At 40.8% G+C, this 17,068-nt stretch overlaps 1 protein-coding gene across 1 annotated transcript; it reads right to left on the bottom strand.

Annotated features, from left to right (window-relative positions):
• Nucleotides 1-1,349: 1,349 nt before the first annotated feature.
• CMAS (cytidine monophosphate N-acetylneuraminic acid synthetase) lies at nt 1,350-12,111 on the bottom strand. The gene is made up of 8 exons (XM_056515805.1): nt 11,868-12,111; nt 9,308-9,450; nt 8,930-9,085; nt 6,126-6,259; nt 5,171-5,265; nt 4,331-4,502; nt 3,384-3,534; nt 1,350-2,642 (listed from the first exon to the last, which is right to left on the bottom strand). Exons 1-8 carry the CDS (start codon nt 12,026-12,028, stop codon nt 2,368-2,370), a joined length of 1,287 nt encoding a protein of 428 aa, XP_056371780.1. The 5' UTR covers nt 12,029-12,111; the 3' UTR covers nt 1,350-2,367.
• Nucleotides 12,112-17,068: the final 4,957 nt, after the last annotated feature.

The raw sequence follows: 17,068 nt of genomic DNA, 5'->3' as shown, positions 1-17,068 counted from the left end.
TCCCCCACGTGGGCTCCGGAAAAACTAGTTACCTAAAATGTGTGCTCAAGGTTCTAAAGTCTTAAAAACCTGAAATCAGCAAGTATTAAAACATATCTCTGACTTCAAAAGGCTGAGATATATGTGATTCCTATTGATTTGAAAACACTTAAGAACTTGTTGCATCACCAAACAGGAACTGGAGGGGAAGATAATCTGAATAGGAGAAAGAGCAGATAAAAATAAATGAATGGAATCAGAAGTAGGTGAAGGTGTGCATGTGATTAATTTTCCACTTTTACCATCATAAATCATTTGTGTGGAACATGAACATGGGAGTGTAAGATTTGCAGTACAGAAATTCACCATAAGCCAGCCCTTAACCATTCTCTACTTAAAAGACTAGAGAAAGCTGTTTATTTAAAATTTGAGGTAATCAGCTATTTTTAATAATAGCTTATTACAAATATTTACAAAATTTCCTTTTTTTCCCATGTCACATAATCATGACAGAACATTACCTAAGATTACCTAACACATTACCTAAGATCTTCTTTGGAATACTGTGGGTTAATTAAAGCAAAAAAACAAGTGCTCACATGGCCAAAAGATGATCTCAAAATCAGGCCAGAATAACAAAACTGACCATTGAAATCTACTCTGAATGAGTAATACTCGTCTAATCAAAGGCAGCTGTGGTGTCACATGTACTGGAACAGGCCTTGGAAAAACATTCTACACATTTGAACCTTTCCTGGGACTTGGGATTTCACCTCTAAGGTGACAGAGTTACCCTCACTGTCTCTGCCTCTCTGACCCCTAAATCCTTCATATGATTGAGTCTCTTCTATATAATTAAGAGGAGTAATTAAAGCTTCCCTCTTCCTACTCTATAATTAGGCTTTCCACTACAGTGTGGGCAATACAAATCTGAACCTTTCAGGCAGCAGATCCTGTATATCCAATATTTGTTTTTTTGGTAAACAGTCTCTATGGCTCTTTTATCCCTCATATTCTTCCCAATGTAAGATTATAGCATATTCTTCTAAAGAAGAATTCATCAAAGTGGAAACACTGATGTCTAAAATGTGGCTCTCCTCTTTTCAAAGTCCATGGGATTTATCCAGCACAGAACCCAGAAGGTGACTCAAAGGTGACACTTAAATTTAGGTGACCTAGAGCTGATTAGTACAGTAAATGGTTTATCTGTTAACTATAGATAGGCAGTAAAATTTTTCAGAACAACATTTTGCTTTGTGAAAGGAAGTAAACACAAAGTTTATCAGAAGCCAATATATCAGGTGATATACTAAGAGTATAATGACAATATTTAGCAAACAAAATAAAATGACAAGCCATTATCATTCATCTCACTTGTAATTGCCTGTGTACCATGGGTATTTTTATTTTTAGCATAACCCAAACAAGAACTTGACTCTGATATATACATTTGTAATGTACAATACAAATCCTATTTTCAATAAATACAAGCATGTAAATCAGCTTTAACATGCTAAAAGTAATCTGTATATATATTTTATATAAACTCACATCAGCTATGGTTTGGTGGTGTTTTTGTTTTTTTTTAAACAGCAGCTATTTTTCCATACAATGAACTTAAAGACCCTTACTTGCCTTTAACTCATTTGAGGTTGCAATAAATTCTTCATAGAAAGAAACCAAGTTTCTGCAAAGATCTCAAAGACAATGGGAAATTTAATTCCAAATTTGGCAAAATATTAATTTAGGCACTTCAATAAAACCCATAATAAACAGATTCCAAGAGTTGCAATTCCAAATGTGATTTAATTATTTAGGAGCTTAAAACTGAACACATGCCAAAGTGCTTTTTAAAACGAATATTAACTTGTTTTACAGTAACTGTGTTGTATTTTAAAAATAGAGGAGGAAATTTTATTGATAGTATTTTACACCTGACCTCTCCAGCATATGTTAAAACTCTTCCTTGCTGAGGACAAAGCCTGTAAAATTCAATCACACAATCAATCCACCATGCATTTGATAAAAGAAATGCAAACCATATGAGCAAAATTAACAGTTTTGGTTTCAAGCCTGAATTCCAAATCTTCGAGTCATGAAAAATCATTGATCCCTGAAAAAAATTCAGATTATGAAATAAAGATGCATCATTCTTGTAGGACAGGTGTGATGATTAAGAGCAGATTTACTCTTTTGCAGTATTTCTCCCATTTCACTTAAATGGCTTTTAAAATCATCATGAATATGATCAGCATATAATCATGAATGTGGGACCTGGAATTAGAGGAAGACACCTTTTTAACTTGACTGTGCTGTAAAATTTGAAAGGTAAGCATTCCTTTGGGATATTGATACACTGAGGAAGAAAAGCAGGACTGACCAACAGCGTTACTCTTTTTCCATCAGTTCTTTATTTCCTTTCCTGCTGTTCTCATTTCTCCCCATTTCCTTTCCTGCTGAGCTGATTTCTTCTAGTTGCTTCCTTGCAGAGTTCACTTTCTCTAGGAGCAGGAATATGTGTTCTGCAAACTCCCGCACAGCTCCACAGCCACCTCTGCTCTTACAGATGTAAGCAGCAGCCTTCTGAGCAGCAGCACAGGCATCAGCAGGCACACCACTCATGCCTGCCTGCTTCAGGCACTCCACATCAGACTCCTCATTTCCTAGGGAGGAAGATGACAGCAAGACCAAATATCACAGAAGGGAAAGAACCAGAATTTTTCTCAGTGTTTTTCTGTGTATGCATTGATCTGATTTTTGAAATGTGTTTTTTTTTTTTGTCACAATGTTCATCTCAGCAGCTCAACAAGCACTTTGCACATGCAAGTCAGTTGTTGGAAAATCTTGGTTATCCATGTAAATGCTGATCACACTTCAAAGCTGCCAGGCAAGAGAACACTACTTATAAGAGCAGTAAAATTATGTAAGCAGCTGAATAAGCATTGGCAGGACTCCACACTTAACCTGTCAGTGAAATACAGTTTAGCACAGAACCACATGGCTTTCAGTTCTAATTCAGTCCATTTCTGATTACCATTTCAGAACATAATTATACAATATTCCTCCGAAATGAACTAGAAAATTGTCAGCTCTAAGTGTATTTTTATTAACATTTTGATATCAAAATGTTTCCTAAAAACAGCTTTCCTATATTCCACTGGAAAAACAGTGAAGACTTCCCTTACCAAATTACACAGATTCATCAATGTCTGTTACATTTAGATTGTACCCTAACAGGCCTTAAAATACCTGCTTTTGGTGATTGTGTGCTGCAACGTGCACAGCAATCCCATTAAATTCAGTGTATTTACAAAGAGAAAAGTGGTTTGAAGCTCAGAAGAAGTACAAAGATTCTGTTTGTCTATACAATTTAAATTAAATAAACCAAGAGAAAAGGAACTCACCTAAGTAAGCCACCTCTTTCCAGCTCAAACCCATGTCTTCCTGCCAGTCCTTCAGAACTTGTAGTTTATTTGTCACATTGACTTTTGCTACACATCTCAGCTGCATGGCTGACAGTGTTTTTGAACAGTCTCTGTCAGAGATGAGTCGAACCTATTGAAATAAAATTAGAGTAAGTTCTACATCCAAAGAAATATGACATATAATTTGATTAGCTATTACAAAAAATCCCAGTTGTGCTTGTAGAAGCTCTATCAGGTACCAGAAAAGCATTGAATTATTGATTTTCAAAACCCAGAGCAGAAGTAATTAGCATCCAAAACCACACAGAGTCTTGAGGTTCCTTTAGGAAAGAGAAATACCTTTCTGCAGCCCTCCCTGATGTTAAAAAATAATTTGCATTTGTCTTTTTAAATGCAATATGTACTAAATAAAATACTAAATATGATATGGTGGCATGGTGACTATCTTGTGCAGTAATATCTAATTAAGTCACAGTGTGGAATGAGAGAATTCCCAAGAAAGATTTCTGAAATATTTGCTGAAGCAGAACATGAAGTTTTTTCCTTGGCCCCTTTACTTAATAATGTAACTTTCTTTATAGCAGCATTTCAGAGCATTAAACCAACACTACACAGACTGAAGCACCACAGCACATTTATCTCTGGAAGTTCATTCCAAATTTGAAGTTTCAGGAATTATGCACAAGGTAAGCTAAAACCAGAAAATAATTGCAGCAGGGTTTTCAGAAATCTCAGATGCAAATCTTTCAGGCTTTCTGTCAAAGTTGTAGACAAGCTTATCTTCCCTAATTGCTTGGCAAACAAATGCTTGGCAATGATTTTAAGTACAGAACGAAGAGAAATGGAGCACAAGGATTTTATCAGCAACATATACTAGAAATAAATCAAGTGCAGCATAAAGACTCACTCTTCAGAACAGCACTTACCTGGATTCCTCTTTTCTTTAACAGATCAATGCCAACAATATCTCTGTAATCATAGGAAACCATTTCCTTGTGATCTTCTGTCACATAAATGCGACCATTGGTCAGGCATCCATCAATACTGCAAACCAAGAGCTTCACCTCTTTTAGTGGCTCTTTGCCAAAATATCCAAAGCTAGACAAAGAAATTATCTTTTTAGGATGGATATTTTTGCACACTCCAAAACCCCAAATATTTCCCATACAATTATAACCTTCAGACAGAAGAATCAGCTTTGAAATTCTTCTTTCTTAATGTTTTTTCTCATCACCATCACTCTCCAACTATATTGTCCCTGTTCAAAGAAACTAACATAACCATCCAAAAGATGGCTCATTTATGTCATCTATTTAAAAATTAGGATGAAAAAGGCACAGAAAATATACTCCTTTCCCACCCATTATTTCCTTAGAGCAGCTGCAAAGAAAAGGCAGCTGGTGAGGTGGGATCAGCTCATGCCCTCTACACAAACACTCCCTTTCCTGGGCATCAGTTTCAGTGGTCTGGAGCATGAAAATCTGGGAAAAGCCAGAGATGATGCTAACAAATTGCTGTGGTATAGTGGGGCTTATTCTCTTTAGCAAGCTGAACTTTAGGGAGAAAAACCAAACTATCAAAACCCCACCATGTAACAAAGGTAATTCAGTTGATTTCAACAGAGATAGGAAAAAATGCTGGGCAGAAATAAAGCTGCCCAATTATCTTTGATCTCCTTTGCTTACATTCCATACATTATAAATCCACATGACCACACTTTGAAACAAGCAGCATCAAAGAAATAAGGGAATAAAAAGTGCTTTTACCTCAACACTCTCTGCTCTGCAATAGGCCAGTCAATGTCTATGTCAATATCCACACTGTGCTCTGCACGCATTTCATAGTAGGCCATTTTACCACCCTGAAGGAAATAAAACCCACTCAAATATTCTGCTTGGGTCAACACAAACACAAAACTATGCAATTTAGCAGCATGCAATGAAAGCCAAGTGCCTGGTTACACAGTGGCCACCATGGCTTATATAAAAGTGAACCAGCAAATATGTTTTTGCCAGTGACACAGAACCATTTAAAGGAACCCTCTACAGGGTTAATAACTATTTCCATTTCACAACTAGAGAATGTGTGCAAGATGTTATCCATTATAGCAATTGCATTACAGTAATTTCACTAGATCTTTTCATCAGCAAAATAGTAATACCTTCAGCATTTGCTTAGGAAGACTATGGTTATTATTTGCTTACTGTTACTTAATTTCTAATGGAAAAATATCCATCACACCTCAGTGTTGTTCTGCATCACTGCATTGGAATGTAAACATCAGGAAAGGGAAAAAGACTGTTACAGTTACAGTACGAAGTTGGCATAAGATTAAACTGGCTGAAAATGCAAATTTACAGATTATGACAAGGCTCTGACACTGCATGAAGCTCAGTTTCACACCTTTAGTGGCAGTAAAATGAATTCTTAGATACACTGGTGAACTCATGTAAACTCAGCTCAGCATTGTACTGGTTTAGAGTTAAAGCTATATAATACATTTATTTGCATAAATTTATTTGCTGTGGAGGATGCTGTTGTGGGAACTGCTCTAGCTATAACTAGCTCTGCTAAGTTACAAACAATTAGCAAACTGAACTAAGAGTGCTCTTATTTCATACTGACTGCATCAGATATCAAAACAGAGAATTGAATTCAGAACCCTCTACAGCAAGAGTAGATATATTATTCTGAAGAGCATGAAAAACCAGAAGCACTAACCTGCAAGTAGCCTTTCTCAATCAGATGTCTCTTGGCAAAATAAAATGAGCCATTTTCATAGAGCTCCCCAGGCCAGTCTTGCCTCCGGTAGCGCTTTGCTGGATTCAGGTTTTGAGGTTCTGTCATCTTGTTGTCTGTTAACAAAGAAAAAAGAAAGACAAAGTAAGCTTTACAGAATTCCTGCTCAGAGTCACTAAACTTCCTAAATAACTTTCTGTTGAAAAATTAAGGGTATATTTCAGTCACCAATTTCTCTCATTATTGCCTTTGTTGCTTAACTTTATAAAGAATCACAGACTGGTTTGGGTTGGAAGGGATGTTATAAAGATCATCCAGTTGCAACCTCCTGGCATGGGCAGGGACACCCTCCACTATCCCAGGATGCTCAGAGCCCCATCCAACCAGGCCTGGAACACTTCTAGGGATGCAGAATCCACAACTTCTCTGGGCAATCACTAAATTGCTTCTCTTTCTTGGAACTGTGAATAAACTGGAGGACTACTCTGTATGCCTAGCAGTGAAAAAGGAAATTTTTTGTTACCATTTTAGGGAAAAAACCCCAAACCAAACAAACAAAAACAATAACAAAAACCTAAGATGTTATTTGCTTCAAAACTGGTTCCTACAAGGAGTAGGAGGGACATTCTTCCAGACTGTCTTTGCCAATGTCAAAGAAATACCATTCCTGTACCCCAACTCCTAGTGCACATGGGAATACCTGAATGCACTCTGATACCTGAAAGGGCCAGCCTAAAATCTGGAAGGTGAAAAAAAACCATACATGAATAATTTTTTCCTGTGAATCCAGTTTGACACTTCCCCAAAATACATCCTATTTAAGGATATGCATTAACTCTTCACAAGTGGTTTAATCAGTGGCCACAAGTAAACACACAGCTGTCTGTACAAACACCATCCCAAAAGATCCCAATATTATTACCAATGACAGCTGTACATGCAGCAGAAACCAAATAAGGGACCAGAGACTTTTGTCCTTAAGCCTCTTCAATCCAGATGCACAAAGCAGCTAAAATTCACCAGGTCTCATGATACAGAAACCACAAGGAAGTTGGAGGACATTCTCAAACACCTGTGTACAAACATCCTGAGAATTTAGTAGATACACACACACCTTGTGTTTCATAACTAATTAAAGCTTTGTGCTCACTGAAGTAAACATTTCCAGTCAGAGAGAGACACCTTTCTCTTTCAGTCTATCAATATTAAACCTCAATGCAGAAGGAGAAACAGAGCTACACAAAAAAAAACAACAAACCATGAAATTCTTCTAGCCTAAACAGTACTCTAAAGCAGTATAGGAAAATAAAAAGAAGAAAAACCATTGTATGATGCTGCTGGGAATCACAGTCACCTGAAACACCACAATCCTGAAAGGCCATCTGCATTTATCCTTAAGCTGCTCATGTTGGCACAATGTGTTTCCAGTTCTCAGTCCTGAGCAGCTGAATGATTCCTTATCTCTCACCACATTAAAAATGGTGGGATGTCATTTTATGCTGAAGAATTACTGGGTTTTTTTAGGTAGGCCTTGAGGCTTTCTTATTTATCAATCTGCCTATGGCACACAACCACTTCAGGAAGCCACACAGCACATCCACATGAGATTTATTCTTTCACATTTGTCCCTTCCAGCATCTCAGGATGTGCATCTGGCTTCCTAAACTGCAATCCACAGAATCCTGAAATTTCCACTCATGCTTTTGATACTCCTATTATACTGCACAGTGTCACTTATTTCTCCTCTTATGAGAAATAATGACAAATGTCCAAATGTTTACTCTAAACAAAGGCTTAACTTTTATTCCAACTTCTCTCTCAGATCAAGCCTCATTTATTACACATGCTCTTTCACAGTATGATGCTTTCTAAACTAAAAAAAAAACAAAAAAAAACCATCTGAAGCAATTTATAACTCAACAGAATAACTGTAATGCCTGAGTAACTTTCATTAAAAAAAAAAAACAACAAACCAACACAAAACAATCAACCTAAAACACCAGTGTGAGAGTACCTGAAATAACCATTTTTAAAAATGAAGAAAAAAATTTCTGCTTTAACCACAGAAACAAAGCCAACATACATAACATGTGGAATAGCTCTTTGTACCAAGACAAAAAGTGATTTATAGCTAAACCAAGCTACTAACTTTATTTGTAAAATTTGAGTCTTTGGTCATCCTGGCCACTGTAGCTGAGAGGCATATCTTCTCTGGGAAAAACCAGTCATGTTTTTCTAGATGAGCTCAATGAACTCAATATGAGTTCAGCCCTCATGACTCAAAGGCATTTTGCAATGTGACATAATTCAGCAGCCAAATTATCAGGAGGAAACAAAGCCTAAGTCTCCAGGCCAAGAGATTGCCATCCCATCCTCACCAAGATTTTATCTCACATTATTGGTCATTTGTTAACTACTGCATGGCAAGAACAAACAGTTTTCTAGTTAGGACCTCAGTGTCATGTCTGAATACACATGAACACCCACTAGGAAGAAGTTAACATGTAAGGTTTTTTTGGAACTGTATCTTCAGCCTAGACAAGCTAATATAATTTTAATTCCTACAAAACAGTTACAGAAAGGGTGAGCAATGCTCAGTAATATCAGGACATCAGTGCTTGGAAGGAATTTCTAAGCCATCACAAATTGCCTCAGACATCACTTCCTAAAATAACATGAGTGTCAAAAGCAAGAATTTGGTACCCAAAAAAAAAAAAAAAAAAAAAAAAAAAAAAAAAAAAAAAAAAAGTTAATTAGAACTGCAGCCAGAAATATCTCAATATTACCTCCTTTCTTTACCTCACTCCATCTGAATTGATGCCGCCTCACAACAGAGAAGACAGAATCAAACCCCTCTTTCTGGATCAGATCTGCCACTTTTATAAGGTCACTGGGATGTAAACAGGGAGATGTTGCTTGAATATTTCCTACAATATCAACCTCTAAAGAAAAACAAAGAGACATTTATGAAACAATTCACGTCTTTAGTAATACAACTGCAAAGTGTGGTATGAGTAGGTACTACACACCAAATAAAAAAAAAAAAAAAGATAATATTTCTAGCTTTTATTTACTCAGTGCCTTACTTATTTTTCTAAATAATAAATGCATCATCCCTCTGGGGCTACAGTATAAAAGCTCAGCATATTTCATCCCAGATTTACCACGATGGTGATTGAGAAACTCTGTGATGGCTTCTAGAGAAGTTGAGGAGTCTTGAGAGACTTCAGGGCTTCTGCGATGGACCTTAGCACCAAACTGCTTTGCAACCTTCTCAATCTCATCATGGTCTGTGGAAACCCATATGCTGTTGGCAGACAGGGACAGAAATTAATATAAAGAATAAATCCCACCATTGTTGACTTGCTTGTTGTAATTTAACCTGAAAAAAAATTCATCCAGCTTATTTATGTCTGTACTACACCTTGCAATAAGGAGCTAGTTATTGTATTTGTGTTAATAAAACTATCCCTGTCAGTCCAACAAGCAGCTTTTAACAATGGGCATAAAACATGCACATTCACCAGAGTGTAAAATCTGAATCTCACATTCCATGCAGGAAGCTTAAGCAATATAAAATTTAGAAGTGTTACCAGAAAAATCCAGTGTCAGCACAAAGAATTTGTTAGGCATGTTAACAGATCAATGAATTGTGAATGCGTTGGGTGTGGCATTCAGAATAATCTAAGAGTTTAGTTTACAACAAGTAAAACTGCCACAAAGTTAAAAGATTAGTTTATGCTGCAAGTGTGTTAAAATATGTTAATTTGGCTTCATACAATCCCAGAGAAGGAGCTGATCAAATTCCAAGTTTTGGCACAGAAAACTTCCAGTACTGGTAAAGCAAGATTGTGATCATTCAGGGAAAATAAACATTTACAAAAGGAAGGGCTAATTCTGAGTATCACATGATGACAAACACTGAGCAACTGTGAAGCCACTGCTGTCATCGTTGTGACAAAAAAGCTTGAGAGGTGTAAAAACAAAAGCTTTGAAAAGTGACCTTTCCTCTCTCAGCTGTGCTGGCATTCTCAATGCACTGTCCACAGCAAATGGTGCTGCACTTACACTTACATTTATTCCCTCAAAGACATCATGGGATCATCAGAATAAAAATATGTGTGACAGCGACAGCAATGTCAAGTCACACCCATGAGAATAAACACACACGAGAAATTGCTCTTGGTTGGCGAACTTAAATACACACTCCCCATTGAACTACCAGAGTTTTGTTGTGTAACAGGTACACTGGACAGCTGTTCCACAGTGACCAGGCAAACCTGATGCATGTCCACCTACTGCACCTCAAAGTCAGGCTGCACAACCTTGACTGGCTTCCTGTTGGGAAAATTCAGGTGCCAGACAGAAACCACAGCAGGTCATTGAGCAATACAGATTCACAATCATTAAGAAATTATCAGCAACCTTGGTTAGAAGTGTTCTTGCCTGTTTCTTTATTCAAAATAAAACAGAGTGCTGCATCCTCTACTTTTCAGATACAGCAAGAAAGGTTTTCCAGGCTAGATAATGACAGAGCAGCTATGAGATAGAGTGCTCTGGATCTAGCTGGGCTACATTTCTGCTTGACTTGCTCTGAGCATTATGCAGCAGGTTTGCACTGGGAACCTGCCCCTAAATGTGCTACACACTGAGCACATCCTGGCCATGGCTTTAATGATCAGCAGATGTGTAGAAAATCCTCAGTCTTGCTCCTGCAGAAAAATCTGTATTCTCAACACCAACAACACACGTGTTTCTATCTAGCTCTCAGGCACTTGGCCACAAACTGAGCTTCTCTTCTGTGTCACATGGGCACACAAGATTATCTCCTTCAACCTGACATTTGAGTGAGTGCTTCTGATGTGCTGTGTCCAGCTGTGGGCTCCCTGATACCAAAAAGGAAAACGTGAGCAAGCTCAACAGGAGCCAGCACAATGACTGGGCCTTGGATGTGCCACACATATGCCAAGAGATGCTGAGAGACATCTCAGCTAGGAGGTGATTTCACTGCTGGGCAGGTAGAATGTAAGGAAGATTTTTCTGTGTGAGTGCAGTGAAATAACAGAAGAGCTGTGGAGTTTCCATCCTTGGAGATCCCAAACTCAGAGCACACTACTTTAGTTTCAAATTACTGTGTTGTAAGACTTCAATTCCTTCATTCCCCTGCTGCTTACCCTCAGCAGGAAGGCATAGCTGAGTTCTTGAAAGGGTGCTTGCCTTGCCTGGTGCCAGAGTACCTACACCCTCTTAAATGAGGATCAAGCCTGCCTCATTGGGTCAGGCTGGAAGGGACCACAGTGGGTCATCTGGTCCCACCTCTCTGTGCCAGCAGGGTCACCTGGAGCTGGTTGCACAGGATTCCATCCAGGCAGCTTTTGAGTATCCCCACCGAGGGAGACTCCACACCCTCTCAGGGCAGCCTGTTGCAGTAAAGAAATTCTTCCTCATGTCCATGTGTTACTTCCTGGGCATTACTTCCTGACATTTCTCCTGTCCCATTGCTGTCCCCTCTGCTGGAGCAGAGTCTGAGCCCTCCCTGCGGACACTGACATCATCCCTAAGACACTCTTGACGAAGCGACGGCTTCCCCAACCCTTCCTTACGCCAGGGTTCCCCGGCACCTCCATCCCGAACCAGAACCCCCAGCACCTCCATCCCGAACCAGAACCAGAACCAGAACCCGCCGGGGAAGGGGAGGCGGAGGGGTAGGCCGCGCATGCGCACCTGTGGAAGACGCCGGCGTCGATGGCGGCTCGCAGCACCCAGCCGATGAGCGGCACCCCCGCCAGCAGCTTGATGTTCTTCAGCGGGATCCCCTTGCTGCCGCCCCGCGCCAGCACCAGCGCGGCCAGGTGGGGCTGCGGCCGCCCCTCGCCGGCATCCATGGCCGTGTCTCTGTCCCTGTCACTGTCCCGGTCCACTCCTCCCCCGCCGCGCCCTGCCACGCGCGCGGACCGCCCCCTCGGGGCATGCCGGGAAATGTAGTCCTGCGGCGCCGCGCATGCGTGTGGGGAGCGCGGCGGGGAAAGGCCGAGGGGACAGCGAGGGACGCCCCGATTGTGGGGGGCTCGAGGGGGGATTCAGGGATCGTCCGCCCTTAGGGAAGAGAGGGTGCTCTTTGGCACAAGGTGCTCCACAGAGCCTGGTCGTCGTGCCTGCTTTCACGGCTGGATGGATGGAGGGACGGACCTGTGCGGTGTTTTTCTCTTTAGTCTAGAGAACACTGAGAAGGAATCTCATTAATGCATGTAAATACCTTAAAGGGTGCCGAGAGGATGGTGCCAGACTCTTTCCAGTGACAGGACGAGGAGCACTGGCCGCAGGCTAAACAAGAAGCTCAGCATGAGGAGGAACTTTGCACGCTGAGGGTGGCAGAGCCCTGGAGCAGCTGCCCAGGGAGGGCCTGGAGTCTCCCTCTCCGGGGACATTCCAACCCCACCTGGACACGTTCGTGTCACCTGCTCCAGGGACCCTGCCTGGGCACGGGGTTGGACTGGGTGATCTCCAGAGGTCACCGTGACCATTCCGTGGCTCCGCAGTTCCCTTCCCTTCCCTTCCCTTCCCTTCCCTTCCCTTCCCTTCCCTTCCCTTCCCTTCCCTTCCCTTCCCTTCCCTTCCCTTCCCTTCCCTTCCCTTCCCTTCCCTTCCCTTCCCTTCCCTTCCCTTCCCTTCCCTTCCCTTCCCTTCCCTTCCCTTCCCTTCCCTTCCCTTCCCTTCCCTTCCCTTCCCTTCCCTTCCCTTCCCTTCCCTTCCCTTCCCTTCCCTTCCCTTCCCTTCCCTTCCCTTCCCTTCCCTTCCCTTCCCTTCCCTTCCCTTCCCTTCCCTTCCCTTCCCTTCCCTTCCCTTCCCTTCCCTTCCCTTCCCTTCCCTTCCCTTCCCTTCCCTTCCCTTCCCTTCCCTTCCCTTCCCTTCCCTTCCTGTTGAGCAGCCCCGGCAGAGGGCAGAGCAGCCACACGGAGCCTCCTGGTGGGAAGAGGAGCTGGAACTCGCTCCTTGCTTCTCTTTCCCACTTCCTAAAAACGTGTTAAAGCATAAAAACACACGGTGTTGCTATTCCAACTGTCTTATAGAAACCGAATGGGCAAAATAAAGTAATGCACTGCTGACACAAGGCTGCATGGGAATTTGGGGTTTAGTGTAGTTTAGAAAGTGGGAAGTAGAGGCTGTTGGAGAAGTCACAAAGTCACTCTTGGAGACAGGATCTGAGTCGTGTGTCAGTCCATGGTGAAAATGTACCACATATGGGTCACTGATGTCTTCTGGTTATCCAAGATGTGTTGTGGAAGAGAAGAACCTTATCCATCACTGTCAAACTAAACATACCCACTTGATATTCATCAGTAGGCAGGCATTTAAGAAGAAGGGGGGTTCTTTGCTCTTTCTAGTGTTCCAAGAGACCCAACAGCTCTTCTACTCTGTAGATCAAGGCAGCACCTTTCAGGCCTCTTTATTTTTTAGCAAGATGAAATTAGTAGCCATAAGGTTCTGAGGAGTGTGAGTCCTGCAGTTCACTTTCCATGTACTTATTTTTAATTTTTTTTTTTACTCTAAGATTTTAAGCCTTTGCCACATCCAAACTCCCACACATTTAGCTCCTGCCAGAGTTTGCTGTGCCCACAACAGACCAAGCTGGAAAAAAATCTCCAAGATTATTGAGTCCAAACTTTGACTGAACACCACCACGTCAATGAGACCATGGCACTAAGTACCATATCCAGTAGTTTCTTGACCCCACCTCCTGCCTGGACAACCCATTCTTTACCACAGTGAGGAAATTAAAACCACCTGTAATTTGGTTCACCACATTGTGAAAATTTTATGATTTATCAATAATAATACTTCAGTTGCCTAATACAGTTCAGTTCTCTTCTCTTCTTCTTAGTCTAGCAATATCTCAAGCAGGGGGCTGAATCTGAGTTCAACTTTCATATACAGAGAAAATAAATAACATTAGGACATTTGGCACACTTCATAGATGCCATATGAGAGGGGGTTCAATTAGTAAGAATATAGGTCTGTGAATAATTAAAACTGATTTAATTGGTTTTTTTCTTCATATAAAAAGAAAAAAAAAATCACTCACAGGGCTGAAACAGTCCTCAAACAAGCATCTTAAATCCTTTTTCATAAGATATGTGTGTAACTCAGTCCTAAAGACTATCAGTGATGTTAACTGGATAACCTGTCCAGGCAATATAGAGATTTTTATGATAATAAAGATTTTCCTAATCTTTACTAAATCTTCTTTTCTGTAATATGAGTCCATTCATTCCTGTCTTATCCAAAACACATCTGGAGATTAGGTTCAGCGGGCATGTGCCTTTTTCAAAACAGGGCCTATCTCAGCTTGGACTTTTCAGGATCAGACCTGTGAGTTCAGTCTTCTGGTTCAGATCTTCCAGACTTCCCATCATCACCGTTATTCTCCATAATGCAGTGCTCAGAATTAAACAGAATATTGCAAGGGGGTGAAGCAGAAGGATTATTGCTTCACATACCTCATTTATACACCTCTATAATTTACCTTTTCTTGTGCAACATTGACATAATTCAGCCACTGGCTTGCTTTGACCTAAGGTTTGTTTCTGCAAGAGCTGGGGCATAGCCAGATACTTCCAACCCTCTGCCTTTGCCTCTGGGTGTGTGTCCCAAGGTTTCCTGCAGTCATTCCTACAGCAACCAGGCCTGTCCCCACATTTAAATAATTTTATGAAAACCACACTCCTCTAGTTTATTTATGTGAAATCTATTGAGAGTTTCACTGAGCTTGTGATATAGGGCATCTACTCCACTTCCTCCTAGGTCTAGGTTTGTAGGCTGAAATTATACTGGTTTGACTCATTCTTTGTAAATTTTTATTGACTATTAATTGATTTATTTTATGTGCTCACCAAAACTTTTTGATTATTTCTTCCAGCTTTTTTTTTTCCCAGGATCAAGTGTTTGACTAATGGTTCACATGCATCTGTATCAATATTTTAGTTCAGATTATGAGTGCATTTCTGAACTGATTCTCCAGCTACCTAAACTGTTGCAGTGTGGCACTACTTGCCAGAGCAGACAGAGGGAATAGTCCCCAGTCCTTTCCTTTCTCCCTGTTTTTAACACAGGGAGCATTTTGTGCTTTCTGGTCTCAGTAACTCTTCCTGGTTCAGAGGGTTCATCAGCTGCCTGCTCCAGTATCCAAGGATGAAACTCAGCTCTGAGCACACATTACTCACCTAAATACATCCTAAGTCCTTTCTCTGTGTTTGTACTGAGGTCTTGCTCCTGTGTGGGTCACAGCACTCAGGGAGATAAGAACATTTGCTATTCTAATAATAGAGAAGTGGAGAACAGAACAAAGAATATAATGTTTTCCATATCTTTGAACATATACTCTGGTTTAGGGCATCATGAAAGTGGCCTGCAGGCACAGGTTTCCCAGTGTGGAGGATGGGATTTCAGCTCCTCCATCACCACCAGCTAGTGCAGCAGTCATTCCCACATCCTAAGGTCTTGGAACTGCACAGGTTCCCTTCCCCTCACTAATATCCCCATTCTGTCATTCCTGACTGTCCCTGAACAAGAAGAGCCGAACTAGATAATTTCAAGGAAATGCTGGTATACAAGTAAAATTAGTGGGAAAAAATCTATTTTAAAAATATGTTCCATGCCACATGACTCCATTGGGAATAGTAAAATCTGTGAGTTTCCTTTCTGGCCACCACTCAGTTGCTATAAACTATCAGATTATTGTTTTTCTAAAGAAAGAAGTCTATTCATTTGTGTCCATATGTAAGAGTAAATGGACAAAGCCAGAGGTGTTCAGTAGGTGTGTGCTGAGGTGTTAATGCTCAGAGATTGTAAAACAACTGCCAGGGAGCACATCATGGAACTTAGCTGATTAATTGGGGGAATTTTCTACAGTGTGGAGCTGCTATTGACATGTATCAGGCATGGCTGGGCAAGAAACCTCTCAGTAGGGTTGATGCCTGGGTCTGCTTTCACACCAACACCCTCTGAGCTGCCTGGCATGGGGTTAACCCTGCCCTTCCAAGTGCCAGTCTTGAGATCTGCTCTGCCCTTACTGTCATCCACCCTTTCTACTCTGAAAAGCCAGGAAAAGCATGTCACAACAGTTCTCTGAAGCTCACACTGGAGCCTTGTGAGGTGTGGGTCAAAGACAAATGCATTAAAAAACAAAAAAGCCCAAACTGCTGTTGGCAGTTTAATTTTGTGTGCATGCAGTCTGATTCATTCTCCATAAGCAGCAGTGCAGGTGGGCCCAGTTGCAGGGTTGTGTCTTTTCCCAGGACATACCTAATTTAATGAATACTATGGAAACAGGTAAGAAAGGCTTAATGGAGGCATGTAGGGATAAACTTGTGGGTGAATTGGGATCGGCTCTTTCTAGGCCTCTCTGCAGCAACAGAAAGCTCAGAATTCCAAATCTCCTTGCCTGAACCATGGATGGCTACAATGAAATCCTTACAATTATGCTGAAGTCAAACCAGTGTAAAGAAAACAGGGAATGGGCCTGGTAAAACCTATCAAATTACCCATTCCTATTATTGACCTTTGTGCAGGTCTTGGGCTAATGCAGCTTGTCCATAATTGAGAGTTAGGTGAAGAAATGTTACCATGTTTATAAAAAAGACCAAGGAAATGATCAAGGGTCTGAAATTTCTTAAAAGCAGGCAGGAAGGAATATGTTTGCTCAGAGTTTATGCTTGACCTGGTGTATTTTTTGCACTTTCTGCAGAAATGAAATGGAGCAAACTACTTTGCTGCAGCAGATTGAAATGTACAGTGTTTAATTCAGTGCCTGCTGGATGGATTGTGTTCCATTTGGCAATCTCATGGAGACAGAAGAAATCAGAATCAAAATATGAACATTTAAGAGTAATTTCAAACTGCTGATTTATTATTATTATTAAAACTAT

The sequence above is a fragment of the Oenanthe melanoleuca genome, chromosome 1A, assembly GCF_029582105.1.
Source record: "Oenanthe melanoleuca isolate GR-GAL-2019-014 chromosome 1A, OMel1.0, whole genome shotgun sequence".
In the NCBI taxonomy this organism is placed as follows: domain Eukaryota; kingdom Metazoa; phylum Chordata; class Aves; order Passeriformes; family Muscicapidae; genus Oenanthe; species Oenanthe melanoleuca.
The sequence above is the reverse complement of the archived record's forward strand: the minus strand, read 5'-3'. Positions and strand labels throughout refer to the sequence as shown.